Source organism: Stylophora pistillata, chromosome 7 (genome assembly GCF_964205215.1).
Source record: "Stylophora pistillata chromosome 7, jaStyPist1.2, whole genome shotgun sequence".
Classification (NCBI taxonomy): Eukaryota; Metazoa; Cnidaria; class Anthozoa; order Scleractinia; family Pocilloporidae; genus Stylophora; species Stylophora pistillata.
In genome coordinates, this window is record NC_142525.1 from 16,353,063 (window position 1) to 16,378,376 (window position 25,314).

General features: G+C 39.4%; 1 protein-coding gene and 1 pseudogene across 5 annotated transcripts in view; both read left to right on the forward strand.

The window, feature by feature from the left end:
- Nucleotides 1-7,036: 7,036 nt before the first annotated feature.
- The window catches only part of LOC111332247 (hemicentin-1), a 64,124-nt gene continuing 45,846 nt past the window's right edge, over nucleotides 7,037-25,314 (forward strand). For 4 of the 5 annotated variants that reach the window (XM_088727665.1, XM_088727667.1, XM_088727666.1 and 1 more), the window contains exons 1-2: nucleotides 7,037-7,244; nucleotides 15,429-15,806. In XM_088727665.1, coding sequence (XP_088583791.1) covers nucleotides 7,178-7,244; nucleotides 15,429-15,806 — 445 coding nt within the window. In that variant the 5' untranslated portion in view covers nucleotides 7,037-7,177. Of the gene's footprint in view, nucleotides 7,245-15,428; nucleotides 15,807-23,079; nucleotides 23,208-25,314 lie in introns of those variants that run through there. The other variant, XM_088727668.1, reaches the window with a different exon arrangement.
- LOC148726857 (uncharacterized) lies at nucleotides 20,648-22,692 on the forward strand (annotated as a pseudogene).

Consider the following 25,314-nt stretch of genomic DNA (forward strand, 5'->3'; position numbering starts at 1 on the left):
AAGACCCAGAGGTCGCCCTATGTTGCGCTTCAAAGACGTGGCAAAACGTGACTTAGTGGCCCTGGGCGTGGGCGTTGGTAGTTGGGAAGAGCTTGCTGAGGACAGGGCAGGTTGGAGGAATGCGCTACGGGAGGGAGGCAAGGCACTTGAGGCCCGATGGCTCGAAAAATTGGCACAACAAAGACTAGCTCTGTGACTCTGACATTGTACTATGTAAATGTTTCGTAAATTGTTCTGCCATATACATGTTCTTCATGAGAGTTATCTTTTGTAATTTTATCTTTACCTACATCGCTTAAAGCGTCACCCAACGCATCTTCCATGTGCATGTCATGTCTCTCCGATTAAATCTCGTTTTAGCTTTAAAGTAGGCCCATTTAAGGCTCCATAGGGCTCTACTGTTGAAATATTCCCTAATAAATTACAGACGTGCCAAATTCAGAATTTAAGATTTCCGTCACGATCTTCGTTTTCGTAGTGCGTCTCATGAACATAACGAATTTGTTAATGGGTCTTCGTTTTCGTAATGGGTCTTCGTTTTGGTAGGGGGTCTTCGTTTTGGTATGGGGTCTTCGTTTTGGTAGGGGGTCATCGTTTTGGTAGGGGGTCTTCGTTTTGGTAGGGGGTCTTCGTTTTCGGGGTCTTCGTTTTGGTAACTACCGTGGAAGAGGAGCTTAAAGGTCATGGTAAGCTGCTTGGATACAGAGCCTTGCACAAGAAAATCAGATTGGAGCACCGTCTAAATGTTACAAGAGACCAGGTTTACGATGTGATTTCTGAACTAAACCCACAAGGTCTCGAAGCCCGTGGTAATGTCGGAGCCAAGAGACAGCGAAGAAAAGGAAACTTCCCGTGGTTCTAACTGGGTTCATTCTCGATGGTCACGACAAGCTAATGGGTTATCAAAATTCAACATTTCCATTAGCGATGCATGGACACAGCTAGTAGAAAGCTAGTAGAAAGCTGCTGTGGTTGAAAGTTTGGGTTTCCAATCATGATCCCAAATTAATTGGAAGATGGTGAAACCAATAGTGCCAAAACCAAGCTCTATAAGTGATCATATATTCTAATGCATTAGCATTAAGCTCCTAGGTGTAGTCACATACCTTATGCGTCTCTTGCCCGTGCTCTTCCCCATCCTGATCATTTGATATTTCGCCATCTGAAATTTTTATAAAAAAAGAACATAGAATACTTTGTGGTCGGGAATTTGGCACATCTTCTTACAAGAGGGCCCACGTTCACCAACTAAGATGTCGCAAATCATATCTTTATCGATCTGGGGAGCAAAGTACTTCTGGCAAGCTTCTACTATGTTGTCGAAAGTTACTTCATCGAATTCGAATGGGACGAATTCTCTTGGCCCAATCCTGGTGTACTTCTGCTGTTTTCCAGTTACTTCCGAACTCGTCCTCTGCACAATTATTTCATCTTTCGCCTCTACAGATTCTCTTGCTGGTCGTTTCCCCTAAGCAGCTGTTTTTTTTTTTTTTGACGCTGGTTGTTTGCGAAGGAGCGAACTGCCTCTACTCCGCCATATTGGCTAATAGAATCGCAGGCGCAGAGCTTTTTAAGTGCGCGTAGGATGATGGTAGTGGCAGCGCTCGACCACGGTGAAATTCACTTTCACCTGCACTTTGAATTTCGTTTGAAATTGATTTTATATTTCACTCTGAACTGTATTTCCATGTTAGTTTAACTTAAAAGTAAAGTGGTTTTATTTATAAAATTCAATGTACTTTTAAATTTTATGTCATTTTACTTTAAAATTTCATTTAATTTTACTTCAGGTTTTATTTTGTTTAGTTTTATTTCTCAGTCAAACTAACATTTATTACTCAAAAATATGTGATTTTTTTTAATGGCAGCTCTCGGCCACCATACACTTTCTAATCAGAATATTTCGTTTCATGCATAACATCCTGTAAAGCGTAGGTCCTTGCGGCTATAGTGATAAGTCGCAGCCGTTCTTTGTCTCGGGATCCCTGTGTTTCCCTCTAGCTCCCCACAAACGGCTGCTCATGTTGACCAAATATTCCTTACCCATTGTTTCCTTCAACCAATGAGCGTCGAGCAGTTGTTCGGGACCCGCCAATCAGGAAGCGAAAAGTTGCCCGCGCGTTTACCGGGGTAGATCTCTCAAAACTTCGCCAAATTATATGTCTGCAGAGCTAAATATGTCATTATTTTTAAATTTCTATGGGTGATACCCCTAAGAAAGTAACTTGCAGTAATTTATCTGGATGTTTGCTGTGTACGTCAACAGTTTCGACTAAAGATAGAGTTAGAATCTTCGGAAGATCGGCTGATGTAGCGAGCGTCATAAGTTTAGCACTGGGTATAAACTTGGAAGCTTTCGACATTTATTTGAATTCCACTTTACTTAGGTCTCAAATACTACAGAAAAGTTTCCGAGATTAAGAAATTAGAAAACGATCTCCAAGAGCTAAAAAATGAACTGAAAGCTGGCTATGATTCCATTCAAGATCATCGGGTTAAGACTTCAACCATCCCTTGACAGCGACTCCAACACAAAGCGACCTTTTGTAGCGAAAGCTGTCGATTTCACCGGCCCTACCACATGTACTTCTTTGCCTCCAAGTCCTACAGTTGAACCGCTTGTATCTCTGCCTTGTACGCCTCAATCTCCTAGTGCATCAGCTATACTGCTACCTACTCTACCCGTCAGTCCAATAATCACTGAGAAATCGCCGCATGTTCACACGACAAAGCTCGCACCTCCAGTATCGTCTACTCCAAAGCCAAGGCCGACCGAACTTAAAGTCAGCTTGTGCATTGAATACCCAAGCAAAACTATCAATAAGAAACTTGGTTTAGACGTGGAAGCCATTACTAAGGCTTTGGCTCAAGGTTCCCCTTCAAGATTTGCTAATGCAACTTTAAAGTCGAAGTCGATGCTCAAACATATTATCCAAAGGGTCTTACGTATTGTTTTTGGAGATATAACTGGGCTTTGCTCAATAAAAAAAACATCATTGCTCCGAAGAAGCTCAAAGGAAGATCTTGAAAATTTCAATCTAAAGAGAATTTGTGACGAATGGTGGTAAAGAGCACCAGTATTCTACTCGTTCCTGTTGACAAGTTGCACAACAAACATTTGAAAAGCATTAGCGAGATGAATATATTATGAGCCCTCCAGATTTTGGAAGACAGCACTCTGATTGGTCAATCGGCTGGAATGGAATGTTTGGTTAACACGAGCAGCCGTTTGTGGGGAGGGAGACACTGGGATCCCGAGACAAAGAACGGCTGCGAGAGGAGACTAAAACTCTGCTGAATCGAACAATAAGAGATCGCCCATACAAGAAGAGAACGGCCATACAAATTGTTTAGCAAAATTTCCTTGATTTAACCTCTACAATGTATAACATTCACATGTAAAGTATGTAATAATGTTCAAACCTGTTTCAATCACGGCGCTTGACTGTTTTTAAATCGCAAATGGCAGGGTCGTCTCGAGGTATATTTTTTCATCGCTGATCCCGCAATTTTACCCAAATTTTTGATCCCTGATTCCAAAAGTGATGAGAATTTTGATCCCTGATCCCGCGAAATTTTGTTGATCCCAGGGCATTTTCTCTTCAATGCGCTAATGCGACATTATTTGTAACTACATAGATTAAACGAACCAACGTAGCTAAGGCTGGTAGTTCTTTACTGACTTCAACTGAAGACGTAAAACCATAACAAATGCAAAAATTACACTTAGGACTCGATGCAAACATTTTTCGAGCGACGCTACACAAAAACACATGAAATAAATTGGAAATAAACCTCAAAACAAACACTCGTCGAACCTAAGGCATGAAACCTACACACCATTACCTTGTCCCGCCTAAAGGATCGCGATGGCAAGACAAAGAGAGCACGCTAAACGAGCATGAATTTACCGAAACTTGTGTCAAACTTACGACTACACTAGTCAAAAAAAAAACGCACTGGTCACGTGACTAAAAAGGCGCGAAAAGTAACAGCGCGAGGACTGGACTGTGGCTACAGTCACATTATTAGACAATAAAAATATGCGACTTTACATTCCTTTCACCATATCATAATGACCCAAATAGCATTTAATAGGATCCTACCTGAATCAACTCGATCTTCCCTTCTTTTGTTCGTCCTTACCATTGTAGAATATAACCTTTCACAATCATCATCGAAGGGTCCGACACTTCGTTGACACGTGTAAACATTCTTGATTTTGGTCAAATTTAACTATAAGGTTAATTTCCCTAAATTCAAAACAAACTAGTGCGATACTATACAATTCCTAAACTTTTTTAGGGAAACAAAGGGAAACAAATTTTCCGGAAAGATCTGATACCTTTCGATTCCATCCTCCTGACAAAAAAAAAGAAGGCTTGAAATTGACGTGAACATTAGCCTCATTAACTTTTTAAAAAGTTCATTTTCACAACCAACATTGGAATAAAACTTATTTATCGTAGTAACCTTTCTTGACCAATCGTTTAAAAGACATCGTTTAGTCATGCTTCAAACTTGGTTTTCAACGCGTGAGTCTACATTGCCTTCTTTGTAAGAAATCTATTGAAATGTATCTATCGAGAAAACTTGTGCAAAGTTTGACACTGGAAAGGCCTGGGACTTTTTCACAAATAGTGTCACTCTCCTGCCGGATCTACTGCGTCCAGCTTCGAAACGCGTCGGTTGATCATCATCGTCTTCACTATTGTCACCATCACTTTCCTCCTCACCACTGTTCTCATAATCATCCTCGTCGGATACTATACCTTCTTCTCCCATGCGATTTGTGGATTCGGGCGATACTCTGAGGACTGATGTTTTGGAGATCGAGATCGCAACCTGGACCGCCAAGATCTGTGGAGCACGTGGACGAGTTTACCTTCAAGGGGCGATGACTGAATACGTCGAATTTATGACTTCTATTTCATGGTCAATTGGCACGAAAATTGACTACAAAATTGACATCACTAATATCAATGACTAGTCGATAAGTAATCGACGGGTTATCAGTCGATTAGTCTCTGACGAATTATCGATAGGCCGCAAGACTACATGTATGCGTTATTTACCAAGCGCGAGGCCAAGATGGCTGGATATTGGCCAAGTTCTCTTTTAGCGTTTTATGGACCGAGACGAAGTCGAGGTCCATAAAAACGCAAGAAGAGAGCGAGGCCAATATCCAGCCATCTTGACCGATTCGAGCTCAAGTTTTCTCACGTCCCTCTAGCTAAGAGATTTTGCTAATTTAAGCGAGCCGGAGCTGAATCAGCTGGCTGAACACTGAGAGACACCTGGAGAAGACCAAAAGAACAACAAACTGGTCTTCAAACTTTCAAGGTACGTCATATATAGCAGCAATTTTAGAGAGACAATAAACTTCTGCACAAGCTATGATTGTAAAACTACTCTGGCGTCGAAAGCCACTTAAGTCTGCTTTCGGAGAACAAAACAAGTAAGTTAAACAGACTTAACAAATTTCTGTTTAAAGTCTTCCGTATCAAATCCGTCTGTTCCGAAAACGTTAAAGATAATTGTTTCACTGAGCGTTATTTAGGAAAGGTTTATCAAAACAATGGTAGCCTCTGATGACTTTTTCAGCTTTGCTCGATCGTTGAACTCTGACAGCCGCTTAAAGGTGTGAGTACATCGTGCACAAATAAAGCTTACACTTCTAACATTTTCCAGCTTCGGTTGTCAGTTTTTTATTTTGTTAAAGAACGAAGTTATAAGAGAACAATTTTTTAAAGCCATTCACGTGTTCAATTTAAGCGTGGTTCTCAGAGAAAGCTATACAAATACCGATTGAAAACATAACCATCGGTCAGCTGAACTGAGGCGATTTTAATACGCCGAAGCGCGAAAACAAAAAGGGGAGCCATAAATTAAATCAAGTTTGTTTGGATTCACACACAGAATTGAAAGGTATCTAAACTCTCCTCCTTACAAAAAGGGCTCCAGTTAGCCAGTGATCCGAGATTTTTTGCGGTCAACCCAGATGTATGTATGTATGATTTTAAACGAAGAGGAAAGGAACGTAACTCACAAATTGTTGCTATCGATTGTCAATGTGTTATCGGTTTTTAGAGCATGGTTTTGTGTCAGGCCTTTTGGCAGTTTTAAAAACAATTTTATGTATACTCTGATCTTAATGATTGGTAACAACTCATTAATCTAACTTATCTGCTCGATGAACGCCGCCTTGAGCTTCGCTCATGCCATTGATCGCCTTTTCTGTTGGGCGACCAGGAACGTGACCTAGAATGTGGAATTCATAAAATTACATTTTGCCAAAAGATTGCTGGTTTTAACAAGAAAAAACCGTAAGTCAAAGTTAACATCAATTTACCTTCTACGGTGCGATCGTCTTTTCTCTTCTTTTTTTTCCCCACTGCACCATTGAATAAAAAAGAAACCGATCTGAAAAGTTGACTTTTACGTTCCAAAATTATACCTATAACACACGCTCTGTCGAGAGCAATCCAACGTGTTTATATGACGCATTATATGGAGTAGAATGTCATGCAGTGCGTGTTAGACAACAAAATCCTGGCAAGTTATTAGCAGATCAATCAGTCAGCTAGTCCAAATACCAAGGATTACTGTATGAAATGGACCAAAATTTTTTGAAGAAGCTTTAAAAAAAACCTTGTTAAGGTGCGCGTGGTGAATTCCTTTTGTTATCCAGAACGCCTGATCCTTGATCCAATGAAAAACACCGCTCATCCCGATCCCGGGGGTTGTGATCCCAGATCCCGGGGCTGTGATCCCGGATCCCACCCTTTTTTTGGCCTTTGATCCCTGATCCCATATATGTCGTTACGACCCTGAAATAGTGTTAGTGGAGTAGTCTGCCACATTGGAATGGGTGACGATTTCCGATAATCGCTCGATAATCACCCGACTCAGAAACTCGTCACTAGTGGTTCTCGGTTGAGCGTAAATCCTGCCAGCTTTGCGCCCGCGACGTAGAAATTCATTTCTAGTACTCCTCGGTTTTTAGGCAACTTGCGCAATGCGCAGAAAGGAAAATTATTATCTAAACGCGGAAGCTCGTAGGGTTTGGTTATCGACGAAGTGTCGACCGATTGTGAAAGGAAATCAGCTGATATGTAGCATATCCATGGGATTGCAATAAGAATTTATCAGATAACGTGAAAAACTTCTTCAAAAGATGAAACTCGATTTGAAGGGACGACTGCTTTTCCTCTGGGTGTGTTTCATGCTGCTATACTCTACTGGTAAGGAAATACGATCGCTTGTAATGTAGATTACCATCGCTCAGTTTCGACGGAAGTTATGCTTAGGAGTATCCTATCTCAGGAAGTTGTCACTCTGAACATGTACTTCACGACTGAAACGATTGACGGAGGCTGGTTATATGCCCTTCATATTATAAAACCAACAATCTATTATGAACGCCACACGATCGGGTATCGAACTCAGCTTAAAGGGAAAGTACGATCTAGAAAAAGTTTACTTAGATCAAAAGTTCATTGCTTGAGTTGTCCTAACTGGCTATTCATTTGAGCTAAAAGCGTTTTAGTTGCGAACAATTACGTGCCAAAACTCGACATTTTCAAATTGAAATCCGCTATCTTTGTTATGACGTAGCAATAGTCAAACATGCTAATTTATATCCCTTGCTGAAGTGGATGTAAACAAGGAAAAGTGCGGCGATGGGGGCGCCACCTATTGAATTCTCGACTTGGATTTTAATCTAGCGAGAGGATGTAGTACATCCATATATGCTTCAAACGAAACATGGCTGGTCTTGAGGGGAAGGAAATACTTCTGTAGGGGAGAAAGACAGAGAAAGTCATGAAAATGAATTTCAAGAAGAAGCGTCGACCCTCTCAGTCACTCACGTCTTGGAAATCGCGAGTGGTTCTCTTGCGGCAACTGTAAAGAGAAACCTATTGAAAATGAGTATGTATCCGCCTAAGAATTAAATGCACTAGGACACTGACTCAATTCGAAAAGCAAAGGTTTTTTCCTCAAACAAATCCTAGCTGTGGAGTGATAGTTACTTTGCTAAAGAAGACCGCAGCGCCCGCTACGGATTCATTTTACACTGCTACCTCGGAATGAGACGTACTATTTTTGCAGTTACAGGAACCCAGCTTCGGTGTATAACGGAACACGAGCCGTTTGGAACTAAGATCAGCCTCAGTTGGCATGCAACAAGGTAGAAATGATAGACTTGAAGATCATTCTTCATCTGCGTAAACACTGTTACAAACACTTAGCTGCCAAAATTAACGCTGACAAAAGGCAGAAGTTAATTGTTACGAATTAAATTTTGTTTGTTTCACCATTTACCTTTAATTTTCAAAGTTTTTTTTCATCTTTATTGCTTAGAATTAGCTTCAATGCAGTATTTTTCGTTGTAAAATGTTTGAAATGTCGCGATTTGTGAGAAGTAGAGCTTTGTTATTTTCGACGTGTGCCAGAAAATCGCCTCTGTCATACAGTGTTTACATTAGAAATTACCTCAATATGTTACCCTCCATAGGACTTTGATGCTAAAGGTGATAGCACGCTCAAAGGAAATGAGTTTTTTAGCATGCTTAAAGTGTGTCCAAGTGCACACTGCATTAGCAAAATCTCTTGTTTCATAGAACACACTTAAAACAAAAAAAGCGTGACCTGTCGAACAATGTAGCATGAGCAGTTGAACATAGAAGCGTGTTAACCTTCAAAAACAAAAGCTACTGTGCGAGACGACACAAAACACTTAGCACGCGAGATCCCACTCAACAATTAGGCTAGTGTGTCCACCGTGTCAAAAGAACTTTAAAAAAATGACTGGCTGAAGTGGTTAAAATGGATATCGATGCATAGTTACTTACCATTCTTGAATGAGCCTATTGAAGAATAATAGTCGATTCTGCTGGTCGTCAAGCATAAGCTTATCGATTTTATTTCACCCTTCTGACATACACCATCGATCGCTGTTTTTCGAGCATAAAAGATGATGAGATTCAGCTTCAAAGTCAACGTAACTCATTGCTTTTTGCAGTTTCTTCGAAGAAGTACTCTTTAGTTGGATTTACAGTACCCGATGGTGGGCTAAATGCTGTTTTCCATCTTTTTCTTGGTCATAAACATCGACCATTTCAAGTCTTGTGTATTGTGTTGTAGATATATTTTCTCGCACAAATGCAAAACAAATCTCGCATGGTAAAGTTTGGGGAATATTTTTTGAGCGGTTGAGTAGCATTATGACCAAAAGCGTTGTTTGCTCAAAGTAAACATGAGCACACCACACCAGGCACGAGCTTTGTCAAAATTCAGTTCTAGTGTTTGTGCAGATTTTACTCTAATGAATTTGAACGGTAATTTGAAACCTAAAAACGCGCTGGTGCAAGCGAAAGTCACAAGTATTTATATTAACAGACTATGCGCTTCTACAAATTTTCTGTTGTCTTTGTAGTTTCGCTTGCCAAATTGAAATTAAGCTTTTCAAAACTCCAAACTCCGCGCTAAAATATCAAAGAAAGTTTGGAGTGTCTTAGGGCTGGGAATAAACATAAGCCGCGTTTGGTTTCGCGAGCGTTCCATAGTGAGAAAAACATTCGTTGCTAGATTCTTGCTGGTTTTAAGAGGGGGACTGTTGTCTGATTTGAATCTCGCTCATGTCTGGCCATAAATTTTTGAATGGGACAGCTTGAATATAGCCCGTTCAGATGCGCTCAGCAGCACACACGTCTCGCTCTGTTCCTTCTCAATTCTCGTTTGTTTGTCTCGCTCGTGTCAGCCAAATCATCACCATGACTTGTCTTGTTTGATTCTCACTGATTAGCATTTTTTTTATGGCTGGTGTCTCGCCGAGAATTTTCGTATGGGGCGCGCCATCGATCGCACACTAAGCATGCCATTGACCGTACTAACTAAGCGTGCTACCGATCACACAGTAAAGAGTGCTATCGATCGCACACTAAGCGTGCTATTGATCGCATACTAAGGGGAACAAAAGATTTAGCATGTTAAGTCGTGTAATACAAAACAAGTGTGCTCTTCTTTTTTAAATCTATGTATAATCCGTGTTGTAGGACACACTAAGCGTGTTGTGTCAGCGTTTTGTGAGCGTGCTATCACCTTTAGCTTTAAAGTCCTATGGAAGGCCACATGTAACTGAAGTTAAAATGAAACTTTTGATTTCTTTTGAAAGCATAAGCACTGCATAATTACCTCAAGTAGTTGGTTCGAAGACATGAATAATTTCATATTATTTTTATGGTGTCCAATCGATATGATATAGTGAAATATGGGCACCTGCCTGATGAAGGATTATTTGTATTGTAGAGCGTGCCAGTATCGCAGAGGTCAGTGGTTTGAATCCCGTACAGGCCTGATTTTTTTCAGGTCTGATTTTCGCTATTGCATAAATAGTGCTCTCTACTGCGAGGATCGTGCATCATACGTATCTACAACTGCAGTTCAAAACATATGAACTTCAGATATTCATTGTATCTGATTTATCATCATGGGTTTATTACGAATCAACTTAACGGCCTGCTCCCAGTCGGCTTGTTAACTCAATTGGTAGAGCGCTGCACTAGTATCACAGAGGTCAGTGGTTCGACTCCCGTACAGGCCTGATTTTTTTCAGGTCTGATTTTCACTATTGCATAAATAGCGCTCTCTATTGTGAGGTTCGTGCATCGTACGTATCTACAACCGCAGTTCAAAATATATGAACTTCATATATTCATTGTATCTGATTTATCATCACGGGTTTATTACGAATCAACTTAACGGCCTGCTCCCAGTTGGCTTGTTAGCTCAATTGGTAGAGCGCTGCACTAGTATCGCAGAGGTCAGTGGTTTGAATCCCATACAGGCCTGACTTTTTTCAGGTCTGATTTTCACTATTGCATAAATAGCGCTCTCTACTGCGAAGATCGTGCATCATACATTATTTGTATTGGTCGCAAGCGTGTTTGTTTTGATAATTTGCTGGCGATGTATTAAATGTCATGTAGTTTTTTCTCCACAGGAGAATGTGACTGTTGGAGTAAAGAAAATTTACTCGATGGACTCACATCAGACTTAGGAAAGACAAGATATATTTGTACACTGCTTGGAAAAGCGCATGATGTTGTAAATCGGCTTTGGTCAAGGGTGGCGACTGAAAATTTACCACACATGGTGTACCACCATTACGAGCTTCAATTTATTCGCTTATAATAAAATGGTTTGAAAAAACTCGTAGAATAAAATTAATAACTGGGAGCTGTGTTGAATATGGAAAAGGTAAGCATAGCTTTCAGTTTGAAGCAAAGGTCAACAAGGAAAACTGTGACCTCTCACGGAAAACGTTCCGAACGGTTAGCCGTTCATAAACGGATAGCCGTTCACCAGCCGTTCATTGGTCGTTCGACTGTATTGGCATGCCGTTTGAACGACTCAAGCTATCCGTTCTTGAATATTCATCATCTGTTCGAACCATTCGAGCTATCCGTTTAAGAAACTTCATCATCCGTTCGAACGCCTCTAGCTATCCGTTCCTGAATATTCATAATCCGTTCGAACGCCTCCAGCTATCCGTTCTTGAATATTCATCATGGATCCGTTCGAATGGTTTGAGCTATCCGTTCGAGAAAATTCATCAGCCGTTCACTTTGCACTTTGGCAACGATGGTAGAAACATTTTCGGTGTGATCGCAATCCATATCTTATCTCGTTGAATTCTCCATTTTGTGATTGTGTGAAATGGCGGTAATTGACACAAGTTGTTAGCAGTTACCAAGGCAACACATTTTTGATGGAGTGTCAGGGAAGCTGGGATTATGGAAATTTAAACACGAATTGAAGTTGAGAACTATGCTTTTCGCGTGCAAGTTCCTTGGTTGTACCTTATCTTAATCGGTCGAATTCAATGATAAAAATATTAATTATAATTCATTTGAATACGCCGAAAGCGAAGTCGAGTTATTCAAACGATTGAGTTTCGACTCGTTTTAAGTTATCTTTTCACAGATTGTGTCAAATACCTCGCATTACTTGACACCGCGTCACCCAACACGTGACGCTTTCATGAAATGATCCTTCGCTTTGGCTCAAGACAAGAGCTTGGGATGCCTGTGTCGGCATTGGTTTTGACAAAACCATCTGTTCAAATAATTTCTACAGGCCATCACTTGTTCGACCGCTTAGCCGTTCATCCATTTGATCTCATCTGTGAGGCTCATCTGAGTGTTCGAAAAATTAGCCGTTCATCCCTTCGATAATTTTCATTAGCCATTCATCCGTTCGACCTCATCCGTTCGACCTCAAGCCGTTCGTCACCCGTTCACTTGCCGTTCTGTTCACTGTTCGAACGGCTACCATTAGGAACGTTTTCGTGTGAGAGGTCACAACTTACATGCCTGTATATCTTACTGGAAGTCTTTGTTCTGGAAGTTCTGAGGTTTTACAGGGTTCAGCAAGTTGTCATCGCGGGTCATTTTTGCTGGCTAACTTTTCTTTAATATTTCACTTTCTGGTAGTTTGTAGAGGCTTACACCTTTTCCTTTTGAATTTTAGTATGTATTTTGACATTCAACAACAGGACAGTTGACTATTACTACGTCACAATGACATAATATCCAAGATGGCATTTTTCTAACCACGAAAGTTGTAAAAATGGGCAACTTCGAAGCGCTCTTGTCGTTAAGGCAAAGCAAACTAGACAAAATGGCAGTTATTTTCGAACTCCTGAGGAAAAAGTCTTCCAATTGAGATAAAATTTTTCTAGACCATACTTACCCTTTAAAGGGACACTGTCACGGGTTGACATGTGCAGTAGCATACACTCTCTCCGAGACTTGTCACGCTCGACGGCCATTATGGAAGTGTTAGTGAGTTGAAGAATTCTGCACATATTAATTTTTGCATTTAAATCAAGTTTATCCAAAGCAAATGCTCAAGAAAGCGAACTTTTTTTTTTAATGAGGAACCTTTGCTGATCTTTTGTAAATGTAAAAGTGCTTGTACGACGAAGTGCAAAGAAAGTAGTTCTCGTGGGTGCTCGTTCAAAGGGAGAAACGTGCTGTGCATGTACAGATGAATGTAAATGTGGAACAAGCAATGAACCTTGCAGAAACAGGGTATGCATATAAAGTTGAATACACACATATAAAGTTGTATACATTCACTTCTGTGGCTCGAATGTCCAAAAAGTATACGAAATAATTTGTGTATTCCCTTTCTTCAGGATTCGAACGAGCAGTCATCATCTGCCTGTATTTATGAAAGCCGTAGAGTTCACCTGAGGATTACCTGTATTCCAATTATAATGTGTAGTAGAATAAACATCTGCCTCGCAAATGCTACAAATGTCTGTGATATCTGGCATTATTTTATTTTCCTATCAGTAAAATCGATCTTGAAATGTTAGATGGCTGAACTCACAGAGAATTTCTTCCACACTTGTGTTTCTTTCTGAGGAGCGTCAAGTGTGCCATGGCAGATTGGGAGGCCTGAAAGGTATTCAGGCATGCATCCTTTGTTACATTGGTTGCGTGGGACTACCAAAGAAACAAATACTTAAAGGATCAGATCACACTTACAGACTGTTAATAGGCAAGAAAGTTGAAAAGTCCCAATCACTAAAGTGCTCTTTGTTTCTGAAAACACCATAATGAATTGAATAGAAATAAGTTCCACAGATGACTTTTAAAGCATCCTTTGTTTTAACAACAAAATGAAGCATTATTTGTTTTGTGTCTACTCATTTTATTGTTTCTCAGACATTTCGTAAACTTGTGAAACTTTATCACTCAAGCAGTGTTGGTTTCTAACAACTCCATGAAGACTTTGACTACACAGAAATCATATGCTGGGAACTGAAATGTGTTTGAGAGTAGGGATTCTAAAAGTATTGTTTGTTTCTAACAACCTGATGAAGGGTTGTATGTTTCAAACAACAAAAAGAAGCATTGTTCATTTGGTATAATTATACTTGTTTTGTACTCATGACAGTTTCATAAGTCTGAGAGTTAAGTAACTTTAAGTAAGTAACTTTATTTAACCACATATCACATATGAGCGATAGCTCGTTTAAATGCAAATGTGACATAAAAATTTACATAATTTACATGTATAGGTATGAGTAATAAATAAGAAATAAGAAACTTTTTCTTGGTTCTTAACAACACCATGAAGACCTAGACTACACAGAAATTGATCAGCTGGTCAGAATTGAAATATGTCTGAGTGATTCATGGGCAAAGCTTGAAAGGAATGGATTTTTTTAACCAAAATGCACCAGACTGCTTTTAGAGAGGCTGCCTTTTAGAAGTCTTGTGGTAGTGGGTCCATGCATTGACCTATGATATTTGTGTATTGAGGATAGTGATAAGAAAGAAAGCAAGTTCTCCTCGTGAAGAGAAGAAATGCAACAAAATTGAACTGCCTCCAACTTTAAAAGCAATTGTTGGGTGGGTACAGAAATTTATGACCAAAAATGGGTTATAGATACAGTGCAAAACATCTGGTACAAGAAGCTGCCCATGAAGAGGGACGGCCTGGCAAACATAACGAAATGAATGGCAGAGAAAGCAGAGATCAAAAAGGAAGGTAACTTTACCAATAATTATGTCAGATAGGAAAACGGCCATACAGAGTCTTTGTGGTCATTTTGATCCTCTGGCAATTTCGGAGCTCACTGGCCATGCTAATCCCATTTCCATCCAGTCCTACAGCCACAATTCAATACAAACACAGAAAGAAATGTTTGACAGACTGGCAACACGAGCAAGATCTTCAACTGCAGTCTACAAAAAAGAAGCCCACCACCGTAAATGCTTCCACTTTGAATCAGCAACAGTTCTTCGAAAGTTTGATTAATAATAGCACTTTGAATTCTTGCCAGATTAACATTCATTTTCTAACTGGCAAGTGACTTTGTCACATTATTACAATGTTTATGACTGTAAAAGTTGAATTTTCAATAAATAGAACTTGAAGTGAAATATTTTGTACAATCATTTTAATGCGGCGGTAATTTGTTTGTGTACATCAGCAACCCAATTTAGTGCAATGATGTCAATTTCAGAATTAGAACCAATCACAGGCCGCAAAAGTGAGTCGGCAATACCACGAAATATTGACAGCTTGCGCACAGCCAAAACTATAAGAAGATCATGATACTGAATGAAAATGGGGATTAAGTTGGAATTTTGCACTGAGCCGCCTTTTAATGTTGCATATTTACAGGTGAAGGAAAAGATTCCAAACTGAAAAATGATCCTCAGTGTAAAAAAAAAACATTGAAAAAGAAAAACCTAAAGTATATGATTTATTGTCACCAAGGATCAATGTAAGTATGCAAAGCAAAAAAAATTACTCAAACAAGAGTTTTGTGAAAAGACACATGGTGAGGTTAAGATTATTTTGATTGAATTATAAGAAAATGCTTTTTTTTTTTTGACTTGCAGAATCATTCACCTGGACTGTGCAACCAGCCAATGTAACATTTGTAACAAAAGGAGAAGACGTGTCACTCACATGGAAGTTCACTCTAACTGCTGATGAACAGAATAAGAGTCAGACATTTTATCTTATTCAGTGGAAAAAGTTTAATCAGAAAAGTTCAGATTATGATGTGATTGCTTCCACAACCTTTTTAAATCTCGTTGGGATACCTAGTTACACTGAACACGAAGCCCCACATATTGAGATTGTCAGAAGTGATCAAGCCACATTACTCATCAAGAATGTCACGACAGAAGATGAAGGAACATACAGGATTGAGTACCGCGTACAATTTGGTGCAACTCTTATTGCTGATCATCAAGTAAATGTTACAGTTTTAGGTAAGTTGTTACATGTGGAGAGTTTTGTTTGAAGTTTTATCTTAATTTCTAAGGTTTTGGGTGCTGTTGGCCATGCTCTTGTAAGGAAGCAGTGACATAAGAATGTTGTTTACTAGTCTGTAAACAATGCTAGATAAAAATTAATGTGATTGAGTTTTAAAACCATAAAGTGAGAGTTACAGTGTAGGTCAGAAATTCATCTACCTTTAAAAGTATTGATTTGCTATCTACCCTGGCCAGGGATTGGTTTTTACTGCATGAGAAGCCAGTCCAGGAAGATGAAAAAATTTATTTCCATGTTTAAAGCAAAATTCAGTTGAGTTTGAATTTTATGCAGAATTGAACAAACAGTTGCCACCACTAGTTGCCACTCGAGGGAAAAAACAATTTCCTGCTTCAGTCCAAACTTATGTCAACTGGAGTGAGCACAAACAATTAAAAAATGCAGCAGCATAGAATATTTTGAATTGAAAAGTTAACTGTTCCATACTTCAACCATCTTATAACCCTGAATAAATGATTTTGTCATTTGTCTTACAACCTGAAGTTTTTTATTTATGAAAGCAGTAGACCATGCTAAGTGTCAGTGAAAAAAGATAATAAGTCTAATAGCAGCCCATTTATACTGTATGTCTGCAAAGAGGCTGACAGGCCCAACATTTAGGATAACTCAGTTGTTTTTTGTCAAACAAGCAACATCTGTGGCTTACATTCGCGAGCAATTTTATGTTCATTTGAGAGCATGTCCACAAGAAAACTGGGCAGGCAGCAATCCAATGCCCAAAAAGGCTCAAACTTGGCTCAAATGCTAAATATCATGATTTAACAAAATTTAATGTTTGAAAGTAATGAGTCAAATTATCTAATTCCCAGGGAGATTAAGGGTTTCTCTGGGAAAACTGCCATTTCCTACATTTTTTCCATAATTACTTAGTTAACTTTGCATTGCTGCTGTGACGAACTGAATAGATTAGAGCCCTCTGTAAATTTAATCAACTGGGTTGTGTTCTAAATCTATCAGACGTCAATAACATCGAACTGTTTTAACTTTCTCATTTCATTTTTCCCTTACCTCTTTCTTAAATGAAGACAACTTTCTCTGGTTTAGACAAAGTCCAAAAATAGTGGAATTTTAAGGCCAAATATCTCCCAGGACCAACCACCTCTGATCATAATTCCTACACGAGCAGTGAAAGCCATCACTGAACTTCCAAAATCAGTAATAAAATGTTTTTTTTTCTCTTTATACAAGCTAGACTGCAAATAATTTTTGTTTATAAGCAGGTCATTTGTCACGCCAAGGATAAGTTTTGATTGAACAGAAAGCCAGAGTGGTTGATCAAAAATTTTTTGGTCATTAGAAATTTAAAAATAGAGACATGTACATCATTTTCTTTTGGTATTTCAGTACAGATCCTTCCAGTTCCTTTTTGGAGAAGTAATTGTTACATCTTGCAATAACTAAAATTAAACAAAGTTTGTCTTTTATGGAGAATCAAACTGTGTCTATGTCGTCCTCTTCATTTCTGAAGAGAGTCTCTTCAGACAACTTAATTTACCATAAGGGTTGAATTGGTGCCAAATGAAAATACCGTCAGCAGTTGCAGCCGCAAAGTAAAATTTATTTATCATCATTAAAGTTAAGTGAATAATAAATTGGCGAATGATGTCTTGGAAAAAAGTTTCAGTCTCAGCACAGAATGTAATAGAAATCAATCAGATTGTCCACAAAAATCTCACCAGAAACTATACTGAATACTTCCGCAGGTATCACAAGAGAATATGTTTAAAAGTTTGTGAGGTTCGTATAAAACAGGATGGTTGCAGGTGTTGATATGTGTCGCTTTAAACGTTAAACGAGATGTAAGCTTAAATCTTTCTAGATTTTTTTGTATAATTTGCTGTGATTGAAACTTTGCCAATCCCGTGCAGTTATTTTGTCGCACGGGCCATGCAGGTATGTTTAGTTTAGTTTAGTTTACCGAGATTTGCCACTGAAAAATACAATTTACAAGTAAATACATGAACAGAGACATGCAACAAATAAACAAAAATATAATGGCAGGAGAAAAATACAGGGCGAGCCCCTATTGACATTTTGTCCCCTTACAAAATACAAAGAATAGAAAAATATAGGTTACATATGCACTTATGTACTTTGTCTATAGAATAAAATAATTTGCCGACCAACTGCGACACTTAGTTAGGGCGGACTATAAAGCGTGAGCTTTTCTGTATGAAACCGCTTAACTAAGGCTTTAAAGTTATGTAAAGAGGTTGCTTGCTTAATGTTGCTTGGTAAATCGTTCCATAATTTAATTGTGCGAGGAAAGAAAGAGTTTGTAAAATACCGCTGAGTATGAGTAAATAAAGGGTGGATGTTTGCAGGATGATGATGTCGGGTTGCGTATGCATGGTTAGCAGGAAGGAGAAGATGGTCAAAGCTAGCGTTGATAAGACCTGACCTAATTTTGTATAAAATGACAAGATCATGGACTTCTCTTCTGAATTCAAGCGGCAGTAGGCTAAGAGTTTTCAGTCTCGCAGTGTAGCTGGTTTTCCTATCTGGGTGGTGTAGTATAAATTTAGTAGCCCGTCGTTGTATATTTTCGATTAGCCTACGATGCTTTGCTGTGTAAGGAGGCCATACAGAGGATACGTACTCGACGATTGAGCGAACTAACGCAGTGTACATCATTTTCCTAGTTGATACGTTAACAATGTCTCTACTGCATACACGCTTTACAAGACCAAGAACTTTGTTACACTTGACACATATCTCTTCGATGTGCGTCGTCCATGATAGTGGAGTAGTGACAGTCGCGCCTAAATCCTTGGTGTCAGGAGGCGAGTCCAAGGTCTGGCTGTCTAAATGGTATGTATGTTTCTCTCTTTGGTGCGAGGTTCTCTTTGACATGTGTAGAACTTTACATTTGTTTGTGCTGAAAGACATACTGTTGTCGTCACACCAAGTTTTGGAGTTGTCCAAGTCAGCTTGCAGCAGGGAGGCACATCTATTGGAAACAATTGGGTGATATAGCTTGCTATCGTCCGCAAAGAGGCCAAGTTTACTTCCATGGGTAATGGAGCATGACATGTCATTAATGAAGACCAGAAATAAAAGCGGACCCAGGATGGAGTCCTGGGGTACTCCTGATGTGACCAGGAGCCAGTCTGAGGGTATGCCGTCAACAGCAACTCGTTGGTATCTGTCAGAAAGATAGCTTGAGAACCACAACAAAACTGGACCAAATATACCAAGGACCTAAAGCTTCGAGAGGAGTAGCCTGTGTGGAACCTTATCAAATGCCTTTGACAGGTCAAGGTGGATTACGTCTACTTCTTGGCCATTGGCTAGTTTGTCTAAAATATCGTCATACACCTCAAGTAGTTGTGTTTCTGTGGATTTTCCTGGCTGGAAGCCATGCTGGAGTTGGTGAAGAAAAGATGATAAATGAGGGTAGCAGTGATTAAACACCCATCGTTCCATAACTTTGGAGACAATGCATAAAAGAGAAATTGGCCTGTAGTTCTCTGCTAGGGTAGGATTGCCCTTTTTAAAGACGGGTGCTATGTTCGCGTGCTTCCAATTTGCTGGAAAAGAGCCCGTAGACAGTGACATGTCGAGCAACTGGCGCTTATACTTACATAGCTTTCTTTGCGAGCCAAAATCTAATCTTCACTTTGTAGTAAAGTCTTTCAGAATATGGCCAAGGTTGCAGGGAATGTTAAGTTCGTGGACGACCTCCGGCAAGCGCTTAGAGAAAGCTTAGCTGTGTTTCCGGTTAGCTAATCAAAATCTGAACAAAAACTTATTATTGAGAATATCATGGGAAGGAGAGATGTATTCGGACAGTTACCGAAGGGGTTTGGAAAGAGCTTAATCTTTCAACTGCTGCCCAGAGTGTTCAAATTCTTGAGCTCAAAAGGCCATGGATTCTCTTCTAGTGCGTTGGTCATTGTCGTTTCACCTCTTTTGTCGATTGTTGAAGACCAAGTGAAATACCTTTGATTATTGGGAATTGATGCTGCTTTCATTGGGGAAAACAAAACCAAAGACCAAGAAATATTGGATGGAGAGGGCGGGTTTGCTTTATTGTAAATATCAGCTTAGTGCAGGGTCATCTACCCACATCTAATAAATGAAAGTTTCCATGCTTAGCTTTTCTTTTTTTTCAAGCTAAGATTAGATTAGATTTTGGAGCAAACAGAAAGCTGCGTAAGCGCCAGTGGCTCAACATACCTGCGTGGCCTGTGCGACAAAATAACTTCACGGGATTGGCAAAGTTTCAGTTGCAGCAAATTATACGAAAAACGTAGAAAGATTTTAGCTTACATCTTGTCTAACATCTAAAATGGCATATTAGTTAGCACCTGCAACCATTATGTTTTACATGAACCTCTCAAACTTTTAAACACGTTCTCTTGTGATTCCTGCAAAAGTATTCAGTATAATTTCTGGTAAGACTTTCGTGGAGAATCTGATCGATTTCTCTTACATTGTGTGCTGAGATTGAAACTTTTCACCTTGAGCAGAGCTTAGTCGCATGGCCCAAGCAAACATGGTGAGCAACAGAGCTTGTGTATGTCTGTGTTAAAACACACAAAAGGACTCCAAACCACACTTCACTCTGATTGGGCAGAAAAACACAAAGATTTTCTGGCACCAACCAGATGCCAGAACGACTGCGACTGTTTAGAACTAGTCTTGTAAGACAATGTCCCCACAGGCTCTTTGGCCCTAACTTGAAATCGACTCACAGCCCCTGGGTCTCAGAGGATGGTTGCAAGCAGACAACGCCATCAGAATTGCTGGTTTCAAGTCGTCTCAGCTGTTCAAAATGGGAGATTGTCAAGCGCTAAAGAAAAGGTGAGTTTCAAGCGAAATAACGATTATTAAGTGTCTGCAACATTAAAACTACGCCATTGTTGAAGGCTTTTAATTGTTTATGTCAAATTTTTAGCGAAAATTGCGAGTGATGTGACTTTCAGCTCCTTCAGTTTCTGCATTAGAATTATAAGCTGTCGCTGTGAACAATTCGCTGCCATCGACAACCGTTTCTGCTTCCTTTCCCTAATTTTACCTGATATCTTACCTGTGTTATGTTTTTTTACTTCTTTGATGAAGTGGAATGAAAAAGCATGACATCTTTCTTTGCCAGGAAACTCTATTTATGAAGCCATATCAGTTCAAGGCAGGAGGCCCTCAAAGTGGAAATGCTTGGAAAAATAATGTGACCTTTGTGAAGTAAAGGAGATTACCTTCAATGTCAACCAAAGGTCTGTTCAGGATCGATACCGGCTTTTGTTAGAAAAACGTAAGAAGAAAATGAGGGCCCAAGAAGGCTCCAGTGGGTCAAATACCGACGAAACCGAGTTAGACCAACTACTAAAAAATATCGTGGAAGAGTTTCGAGAGGCATCAGAGAATTATGAAACAGATACAAAAGATAAACATGAGAAAGGCTTGAGAGATCGTAAAGATGCCGAAGAAGTCCGTCAGAAGGCTCTTGAATGTGTCGCCCAAACCGGAAAAAGGCACACCAAAGAGGGAGAGCAAAGCCAATCAAGCAACTCCAGGAAGAGACCCAAGAAGAGTGGATCAGAAACTATGCTCTACCTGCAGAGTAAAGCTGAGAAAGAGTTTGACCTAAGGAAGGAAGAGTTGAAAATGAAGAAGGAAGAAATGTAGCTACAGAAAGAATTGCAGCTGGAAGCAGCTCAAGAACAAGCCTCAGCAACTGACACTATGGTTAAAATGCTTGAACATTTTCAGACACAACAGATAAACGTGCAGCAGCAGATGTTGCAACTGCAACAGCAATACCAAATGATGAAGCAGCAGCAGTCGCAGCTCTTTTTGTCTGTAATAGATAGGCTGTCTAAAAGTTGTCCCAAATCTGACTGAAGCATGCTGTTGAGTGTTTTTGTCAAAATGCCCTGTGCGGTTTTAGGGATAGATGTCATGTTTGATGCTTACAACTGTTGTTTACTATTGTTAAAAATGGGAGAAGCATGCATTTTAATGATTAATCAGTACTTTACGTAGTTGCAGTGTTTGGTTATGCATACTAGTCTGTGGTAGGCGTTTGGATCTCTATTCATGTGTATAATCTTTTAGCAGCTAACTGTTGTGTTTAAATAAATAATTATGTTCATATCACAAGCACAGCCATTGTCTTAAAAACCTCAAGCTGTATCTAAAAATGCAGGCCCAATTTTTCTGAGATAAAAATAATACTTCTGTAGACTAGACACACTGTGAGATAAGCTTTTTAAGATACATTGGTTGCATTAGCATTATATCTAAACAAAAATTAATGTTTTTTTAAAAAATAATATTATGATAAATGAAGTCTTGCTGTTTAAAATACACATGTAGCCTGCTAGCGGGCTGAGGGCTGGAGGTTAGGAAGAAGGGTTCTCAACTCCTCAGAGAGCTTGATCACAGGCTTAACTATAGTTATCAAGTCAGCAAATCCTGCCTGAAAGTGTATATTAGCTCCATTTCTTAACTGCTCTATGTGAACTGAGCAGACAGATGGGCCAGTCTTGTTTGATTGAGCTAGAGAATTTATATATTATTTCAAAATGCCAATGGGCCCATAAAGCAAAGCTCTTACATCATCCAATTAGCATTTCTGAGATTTTTAAACCTCAACTTAAGTAATGCCATCAGTTAAGTAACAAATAGATTTAAAATTTCTTGCAGTGTACAAAGCCAGCCATCTTAATGCAACTATTACAAAAGTAATAGGAAAATTCACCTTTTTCCTTTTTTATAGATTTGAACAGCACCAAAGTTACAAAAGTTCTTTGCATGTGCCATAGCACCTTGTAAAATTTAAAGCCTCTTTCATTCTATCTTACAATTGTCTTATTCAGTTGCTACTCTGTTTTCATTATAGCAAAACAAAAAATAATTATGGTAAGACAGAACAACAAATTGCTGAAACTATAGGGTCCATAGGGATAAGGTACACAATCATCATGATGTTATCCCTGTGGCTTAACCCCAAATCTTGAGGCCTTGGTGCCCAACTCTATGGTGAATTCACTTAAGAAAAGTACTCCTTTAATGAAGGTGGTCCTAAGTTGAAAAAGCTGCTGGTCTATGTGGGATACAAACAGGTTCTAGCATTAGGTAAAAGTGCATAAATAATATACATTTTCCCCACTGCACTTAGACCTATCTTCAAGTTTTTCTTGAAGTCAAGGAAGCTGAAATGGTTGATTATGTCCCCAAAAACCCATTCAACACTTGATCTAACAGGGCTCATGGATGTATTGAACTGCTGTACTGTTGGAGTGCAGTTAGATGCAAGCCTCAGAATGGTGTTTGTAGCTGTGGACATAAGGGATATCCCACATCACCATAAATGCATAAAGGATTTCCTAAAGGTGAGTGAGAGTGAAGCTGTAACTGTGGTAACAGGCCTGAATCAGCTAGCATACCACTATCATGGTGTTGCCCTTCAAAAGGACCATACAAGTTAGCAATCAGTCCATTGGGGGCAACCACTCCTTGGAACTTAATAGCATGAACTCGTTTATGTCCATTGTATAAAGTCCTCTGTAAAGTTCCTGGTCTACTAACTGGTATGACTGTCCCCTCCACAAATCCCAACAGTTTGTGTAGGGAGCTCTGGCCTTGTGGACGACATCAGCAAAGGTTTGAAGATTTGCAAGGGAAAGCCAAGCCTGATGGAAGCTTCTCAAGCAGTGACTGTGTTGGCTGTAAATAATGTCCATCATTGTAGTTGTTATATTGCTGAACTGTGGTACAAGTCTAGCAAATAAATCGAGGGCACATATCACTGTAGCGAATAGGATATGCAAATCACTTTAAAAGAACACAAGGCCTCAGTTCCATCAACAGCTAGTCTGTTATAACAAACAACCTCATTGGGTACTTGTAGCACATCTTTCAGGACATAAATGTCGCTCTTTAAGAAGCGAAATTCAGCTTTACACTCGTCATCACATAGTTCATCTAAATTGAACGTGTCATACTGGCAGTAAGGAAAATCAGGGTTCTTAGAAGTATTTAAATCGTACGGAAGAATAAATTCTTCATTGTACCGCTGCCCAGTTAACCCAATGGATAGTGCGCTGGACTGTTGTGCAGGAGGTCGAGGGTTCAAGCCCTGGCTGGACCAACACTCAAGGTCTTAAAATAATTGAGAAGAATTTGCTACCTTTCTATCACATCAAGAAATGGTTAGATATTCTAGTTTTCTCAGATAGGAACGAATAAATGGAGGTCCCATCTCCTGCAGGGTTGGGGGTAGGAGATATTAATTTCCCATGCACGAGATTACTGTGTGATGGATGTCCTCCCCTGGGTTGGGATGGGTGGGTTTACTGGGCCTGCAGTAATTGGTGCAAGTTGTTGCAGTGTCCCTGCTGGTCGGCGAAGCTAATAAACTAAGCAAGTTTCTCTCAAAATCAGAAAGGAGACGGTGCCTCACATCACATAAGTTTGGCATTTTCCGAAAAAAGATTCAGAGACTTTTTCAACAATTTTCTTGCTGATAACATAATTATTTGTAAATTCCCGCCAAAACAACTTTGTGTGACACGAGCACGCCCGCTTGCATAAGTAGGACGAATGCGACAAGTCCCGATGAGGATGTGGACTGCTAAATAGGAATTTCGACGACGTCCTCCCAGGTGACATCATCCTTGCGTAAGGTCTCTATTAACGAAGATGGTTTAATGCTTTTAGGGGCAACAACTGTAAGTGCTGTAATATTAGTAAAGCTCACGCTTACATGAACAAGGGTTCTTTTAAGAGCCACTAAACTTACAAAAGCAAATACCAGTACTCCTTGTAGATTAGTAATATTATTTTACCTATTTTTCCATAAAAGTGTCAGTTAAGAGAAATTGGCGTCGATATTCATGACACCTTTTTCAAATGTTCCTGCAGATGAGCTGCACCCCCAATTTCTAGTGATAATTTTTAGAAAAAAAGTGTGGCTGATACATGTGTAATTCTGACAAAATCAGACTCAACGATCTTTCCAACGCTGCTGCAAAATGTGCAAACTAACACATAGTTATAGTGCTTGGCCAATGTAGTATGTTTATGGTTCAACTTTACATTCTCGCATGATAAAATTAACTCTAAGAACCAATTTAAACGAGATAAATAAACTTGTTTCATATTTGGCCAAAACCTCTAGAAAACGTTTTTTATGCCTTTGCTGCAAAAATACCAGGTCAGAGTGTCCGACCAGGCTCAGCAGATAACACAAAATTTACCGCACATTTGTCTAATGACCGACTGTTATTTGCAGCCTAATTGATATATGTTTTTCACCATTTTCTTTTTCCTTTTGCTGAGAGGAGACCAAGATACCACCAGGTTTTTTTTTTTTCCTTTTTCAGTGAATGAGCACATAACCCGAGCTTAACAAATGAAAAGTCAAATATTTTGGAAGTGATTAGTCTTCTTAGATTTTAAACTTTGGGGATGAGAAACACAAAGCAAGATTGCCAAATG